Source organism: Myzus persicae, unplaced genomic scaffold, assembly GCF_001856785.1.
Source record: "Myzus persicae strain clone G006 unplaced genomic scaffold, MPER_G0061.0, whole genome shotgun sequence".
In the NCBI taxonomy this organism is placed as follows: Eukaryota; Metazoa; Arthropoda; class Insecta; order Hemiptera; family Aphididae; genus Myzus; species Myzus persicae.
Window position 1 is genome coordinate 423,645 of NW_019100914.1, and position 7,556 is coordinate 431,200.

Genomic DNA, 7,556 nt, shown 5'->3' on the forward strand with positions numbered 1-7,556 from the left:
TCTAATATTCAGCAGAACAAATAGTACCAAACGATAAACAGGCAGTACCAGTAATTTTCATTTATCCATATTTGATTACTTTTTAGATGCTACAGTTTTAGCCTTAAAGTATTTACGTATTACACTATTACACGTTTCACGTCACACTTTTGTACCTACCATAAATAGGCGATATGGAATAAAACTATCTAGATAAATACTATTTTAAATATCAAGATATTTAAATGTGTGTGAGGTATTGGTGTTCCAGACACGCAAACTATTTCTTTTACAACAGTAAGTATACAAAGTGCATTATTAAATAATACATAGATATTAAAATTTGTCGACGACTTTTTTATGACTTTTTTTTTAAAGTCTAAACCTATTATTATTGACTAAATATAAATAAAATGTTACGAACATTGGATTAACCTATTTTCTAAATCTTGGTAATTTATTGATAAACGTTTAATAAATTATTTGATACTTTATTACCTACTGAATATATTAATTCAATGATGCCAGTGTATTGTTGTTAATTGCCAACCTAAGAATACTGTTTTTAAGTCCATACTGTTGTCATTGTTAATTAAATATAAAAACATACTCCACGATAAAAATATTGCAAAAAAAGTAGTTGCTGCAATTAAGGGTTGCAAATTTGCAATGTTGTTGTTTTTTTATGCAGAAATTCAGTTTTGTATGCCGTATAAACTATAAATCAATAATTTCTGTTAATTTTACTAAAGTTGATATTTAATTTACTTATATAGATACTTATACAGTGTATTAGTAATGTATTTACAGATATGTATCATAAATCATATTTCAATCATATTCAATTTTGATTTAGATCAATTAAAACTCTCAAAAAAAATCAACTTCATAATTAAAAATGAAAAAGGGAGGTGAATATTTGAAAAAACTGAAGTTTGTATTGTCACAGGATCGTCTTTAAGTGGTACAAAAATTTCAATGACTCAAATCTGAATTTTAAAATATGCATAATAATAGGATGAGCACGCCATCACCAAATATAAGTAACAGGAGATATACTTATTTATGAACTTGACAAAGAGAATAAAAAGGAAACAAACTGTATTTTTTTGTGCACACAAGCGATATATTTTATACAATTGTCTTCAGACAGAGGGCTGTATATTCTATATTTATTATTATTGCAATTAATAAATTATAAAAATTGCAATACAAAATTAAAAAAACATTTTATTTAAAGAGTCACTTTACCGTACATTTCCTTTATTATTTTATTGTAAATTGAATGCACGTATTAGCGTAGGGGCGTATTGCATCCAGTACGGATAGAACGTCACGTGGGAGTGCAATATGTATTTATTATAGATGACATAGTAAAGAAAATTATATGGTAAAGGACTTTGGTGTATATGATAAGTATTTAATTGCGTGACAATAATGATTTTAAACCTTAAACTGTCATGCATAAATAATGCTAATTAAGTACGTATATCGTAGAGCCACCTAATATGAAAATTAATAAGTCACCTTCGTCCATTTCACACAAAGACCGCACGACTCAAATGAACAGCTTAAATGTACAATGTTACACTCACCAACCATGAGTACGTATTTTATACTATTTATAGTTTGGTAACATTTTATAATCTGACTAAAATACCGGATATATCTATAGGTATGTATGTATATTTTTCGATGGTCGTATAAAATACAAAATATTATATATTTATTTTCTCTACGTGATTATAATATTAAAATATTTTGATGGACACTTTGGAAGAGAAGAACCATGTTTTTAACGTTCGGTTGGCCAAACTAATAGGCTTATATCAAATATTGGATCCTGGAACAGTGAAATGTCGTGGTAAAAACATATACCACATTATCGTAGCATTAATTGTGCTGTACTCGTGTATTGTTTCGATGATTTTGAACGTTAGCGGTCTATATTATTTTACGTCTAATATGTATTTAAGCGTAGATTTTTTCTGGAAAGCGGAATGTGTTATGCTCATATGTTACAAGATGTGGATAATCGTCCACCACTCAAACGACTTTTGGAACTGTTTGTCGATAACTCGCTACAGTTTTACATCTTTCTGTCACCAGGACAGACATAAAATACTGGAAGTTTGTCGAAAACGTTCGGTGTGGTTAACTACCGTGTTTACTATAGCGTATTTGTCGTCAATAATCTTTTACATCATCAGCACTTTAGTATGCAGTAACGAATTGATCACGATCAAAAACCGTGACGGTTCGTTCATGCAATATCGCCTAAACGTCTTCAATTTCTATTTAATCGTCTCTGACAGAACGTACAACTCACATTATAATACATTTTATATCGTGGAGGCCTTCTCCATCATCTCAGTGGCAATGTTATTCATCATATTTGACATACTTCTGGTAACACTATGTTTAGCTGTGTGCTGTCAGATGAAAATGGTTTGCATTGCGTTCAAATCACTCGGACATGAATCGTTTCACGATTCACATTCCCTAATTGGTGAGTACAATTTTTGAGGTATGTCGTATGTACACATTAACTGTACACTTACATATTAGGTTGGTTTAATAATTGGTCAGCGAACAACGGTAAATATTGACATAATTGTTTTGTCGAATTTAAGATTACAAAGATGAAAAAATAAATAAATCTAACGAAAACGATTTATTATATGGTGAATTAAAAACGGTTGTAATCGATTACCAAGCAGTTATGAAGTAAGAATTATTTCTCTATTTTTATGAAATTATCATAAAATATTATTTCATCTTAGCTATAAAATAATTCTAAATTAATTAAATATGCATGCAAATATTCTCTACCTTAAGGCCTATAGTATATGATAGTCATTATTTTTTAATTAACAAAATGGTTTAAATTATTTTATTTTTGGGGATAGCGATATCAATAATATATAAGCTGTATATTTTTTAATTTAATTTATTTTCAAAATTATCTAATTAAAAGATGTTCGTATCAGCCAGTGCCAGTGCACCAGACGTTCTCCGAATGAAGACTTCAACCATTATTAAATATATAACGAGTAAACCTAAAAATATTCAAATAAATTCTATTTAATCCTAATTGTATGCAGAAAATCTTGATATACAAATTAGGTGATGGAATCACGTTAAGTTTAATAGTGATGAATGATGATTCATCACTGATGAAATAATACTCAAATTATTTTTTATTGTTTTTATAATATCGCTACATAGAGATCAACGCCTTTTCTGAAACATAGAAATTTACTGTTCAACCATAAGAATGGTGAAAGTTTTTCTGTTATATGGTTGTTTGACGTGGGGTGTTATATCTTTAAAACACTTTATCTCTGTCTAATAAACATCATAAGTGATATATTTATAAGAAAATTACATACAATGTCTGCATTTATTATTTTTTTCAGGAAATATGGAGTTTTTTTAACTCTATTTGGACGAATACTATTGGTACAAATTGTTGTTTTGTCATTAACACTCATCGTACTTTGGTTCATTTTTATAATGGTAAAACAATTTCATTAAACTTAATTTACATCACGATTATTATATGAGTTCAATATAACTCATATCTATATTTAGCTTCTATGCAATTTATTATTCAATCAAACGAAATCATAGAAATGAATACCATAAAAAAGTTTTTGAAATTAATGAATTTATATTTTTATTATCCGTATTGTAATGTTTTAGAAGTAATCGAACTAAGTACAACTATTAAAATCATATCAGATTTTAACTCAAAACAATTTATACTTTATTATTGTTACTTTTCGGCTTATAAAATTACACATCATGCAATTCAATATCCACCTTATTTCTCAACCTAAAGGATTACTGTAATAGTTCCAAATTCAAATTACCAACCATAAATACACTATTTATGTGTATAAATAAATAATAAACAAAAGTTTATTGGCAAAATATATTTTTTTCACTAGTATTAATGCCAACTAAGTAATAAACAAATTAAAGGAAGACAAAGTATTATGTTATTCTTCTACAAAGATTGCATACATTTTTTTTTTCGATATCTATTAATTTTTATTTTAATAAATATCAATATTTTTGAAGAAATAAATGTTTATTGTGGATCACATGTCTTACAACATTTAAGTTATCTATATAATAAACACGAAAAGCGTTTTTTTTAAATGATTTTAGTGTATAAAGTAAATAAAATATTTCGTTTAAGTATAATAAATAAATAAAATATAACATAAATAATAAAATAAAATAATCAATCGTTTCTTTTGCCCATTGTCCATTAACATACAAAATATTGAAAGTTATATAATATTGAGGTTCAGGTATGCTCGATATGTATAAATTAGTTTAAAAGTTGCAAACTTATAAAGAGTAAAATTATTTCAGAGTTTCTCCGACGTGGATAAATATATGTATTCGGATGTTGCAATAATAAAAATTCTTTCCGCAATCCCTCCACTTTCAATTCAGATATATATGGAGTGTTATTTATTTGGATATTTACACGATCAAGTAAATTGAAATGCATTTTTTTTTAGAGTTCTATATTTTTTAATCAAGCATGTACGTCTTATGAGTAGTCATAGATAATAATAATGAAATCAATGAGTTTTTTTTCAAATGATGAATTGTTGATACTTGCATTGCAATCTTTTAACTTGTATTAAAAATCAAGAATAGTTAATTCTTCTTCACGATTGGGAAGAACTATGAGTACACGATGTATTAATACTACTATCATTTTCATCAATTTTATTAAGTCATTGATTGAAAAGATTTTAATAGATTTTTGTTTACTGCCGTTGAGCTTACACATGCAAACAAACGCCTCCATTCGTGGAGGTTTTCATCCTATATAATATGCAAATCTTCATCCGGGAAAAATTCTGCTACATCCTTCTTGACACAATACTCCCATCGCATTCGGTTTCTTTCCTCTTAGGTTCTCTTGAAGAACCGTCTTTATCATGGCTTCAAATGTTCTCTACACATGACCTGTCAATTCCAGTTTTAGTTTATTTATGTTTCAGTAAATAAATCGAATCTGTTTTTCATGTTACATAGCTCATCTTTATTTATTTTACCAAATTTTCCAAATAAATGGTGGCGGCATGGTCCGCGTATCTTTCTTAATATTTTCCTTTCAAAAATCCTCAATCTTGATTATTGTAAATTTTTAGTATCTCGCATACTCCATATTGTTTGACTGGATGATCATTGTCCCTAGGAATTTTAATTCTGATACTAATTTTCAAACTAAACGATCCTACCTTTAAGAACTCGTCTGTTTGGGTTCCATCCAGATGTCTTCTGATTTCCATATGTTCTGCTTTCTCTTCTTCAACTTGCAAGCCCACTCTTTTTGCTGCTGATATGAGTCTTATGCATAGACTTTTCAATGTTCTTTAAAAGCACTATGTCGCTTGCATACTCTAAAAGACTTATCAATGGTACATCCAATTTTTCCCCTTCTTCTGGCGATATATTCATCAATAATTTATATTAAATTTATATTATATTTTTATTTATTAAAGAAAGATGCAATAGTATTGGCATTGTACAGCAGCAATTGGACCAAAATGGATATAAGGTGTAGAAAAATGATTTTATTAACAATGAAAATGCATAATGCTCATTACCAAAAGTTAAAATTTACTAGAACGAAAATTGTAAACTTGGAGATGTTTTTTAAGGTGAGTAAAGAGTATCTTAAAATTCCTGTTTAATTATTTTACGGAACAATCATTCTGTAATCATTATCTCTTATTTTATTGAATAAAATAATTCTAAAATGTTCTAAAACCTCAATCTGTTCATATACCAAGTTATTTATTGATATTTTGATTTGATTAGGCTGATAAATAATGATTTATAAAATTGGACGATCAGACGCACCATTTATCACATTCTAGTTATATTTTTTTTTCCTGTTTATGTATACTTAGGATACATTTTTAATATACTTGAGATTTAAGCTACTAGAGATCTACAAAGTTAAAAATAGATGTATTTTTCTTTGCTAGTGTACAGATTGCAGATACACAAATAAATAAAAAACACTCAGTATTGTATAAAAAATACATTCATTGCTTCGCTTTGAATCAAAAAACCATACATTTCATCCAAAATTATAAATGAACTTTATTCATTTTTTATTACAGACCATGGGTGATTGCTACACGGCCGTATCGGTTTTAATAAAATATATAAAATCAATGAACGAATAATCAACGGATCCTCTGCAAAATAAAATCATACAAAAATATAACAAAAATAATCTACATCCGAGTTACAAATAAATAGCAAAACGAATGGTTGGTCATACATACTATACACATGGCCATCTCATGAAAAAAATAAAAAGCAAGAATAAGCCTACATGCGGATATCCAACATCGATCAAACACTTATTTACAGAATGTAGAGACACACAAGAGGATGACGAAAATTCAACACACCTGAGCAACTTCACGACGCTTTGGGCCCTGACGAAGAATCCATCCAAAATATATTATTATGGATGTAAAATATTAAATTGTACAATTTAGTTTAAATTATTTAAGTATCCATGTGTAAAACAAGAAAACGAGCACGTCATCGAAGCGTCATCTTTAATAAAATAATAAAAAAAAAAAACGAAAGAATGATGAATCTTGTTTATGTTTTTTTAAATGCTGTTGATTTTTACTTTGATCGTTTCATTAATTATATTTAATTTTTGAAATAATCAAACGCTTTATTCACATCAACGGAAATATCAAGTAATGGACAACTACTTTTGTGTCATTTATTGTGTCTGCATCTAAACCGATTTTTTAATGATGTTCATAAAGTTGTACTACATTCCATTCATGTCTAAACCGATTCTCAGAGTAAACATTTAATTCCATGTAGAACTCATATAAACCATACCTAACAGTCTTTACTCTTTAGATGTGGACATTCCACAAGAATCTTTTATAACGCAACTGTTAAGGATATTGGACAGTTAGGTAAACAAATATTTGATTCAATTCGACTAATCTCAACCAGAAACAACAACAAAAGCAGCCTATTCAACGCCTAGCATCATCAAATATCTCACTAATATTCTGTCAAACTCACATAACAGATCCCACACTGGCTACACCAATGTAATATGTAACGACACCACACACAACCAATTCTACATTAAACACGTTCTTGAAATCGATAATGTCGTTTTCTCAAAGTTCCTGGATGTTTTTAAATTGGCTATCAATCTTCTAGTCGTGGTCCTCACCTCTGTTATCTCCAATATTTTCGATACTAAACAAAATGCCAAATTAATATAGAGTGGTGTCGTGACCTGATATTCAAACTAACTAATTCTATCGTGTCGTAGTACCTCTACTGATGGGCTTCTATAGTCTGTTTAATCCGTCTTTATATTTTAATATATTGAATTATATTTAATCAATTTGATTTCATTGTTCTTTTTTGAAACAGATTGAATACATTTTCAAAAAATAAAATAAAAACTTTGAAAACTAAAAATAAATTAATCCAATAACAATGCAATTTTTAAATTAAGTACATTGTTTCTTAATATAAATTAC

The 7,556-nt window shown here is 28.1% G+C and overlaps 1 protein-coding gene across 1 annotated transcript; it reads left to right on the forward strand.

The window, feature by feature from the left end:
- Positions 1–2,424: 2,424 nt before the first annotated feature.
- Positions 2,425–6,550, forward strand: LOC111026807. Its single transcript, XM_022304956.1, has 6 exons — positions 2,425–2,488; positions 2,613–2,706; positions 3,399–3,498; positions 4,366–4,491; positions 5,514–5,672; positions 6,141–6,550. The coding sequence occupies exons 1-6, from the start codon at positions 2,425–2,427 to the stop codon at positions 6,204–6,206; spliced, it is 609 nt and encodes a 202-aa protein (XP_022160648.1). The 3' UTR covers positions 6,207–6,550.
- Positions 6,551–7,556: the final 1,006 nt, after the last annotated feature.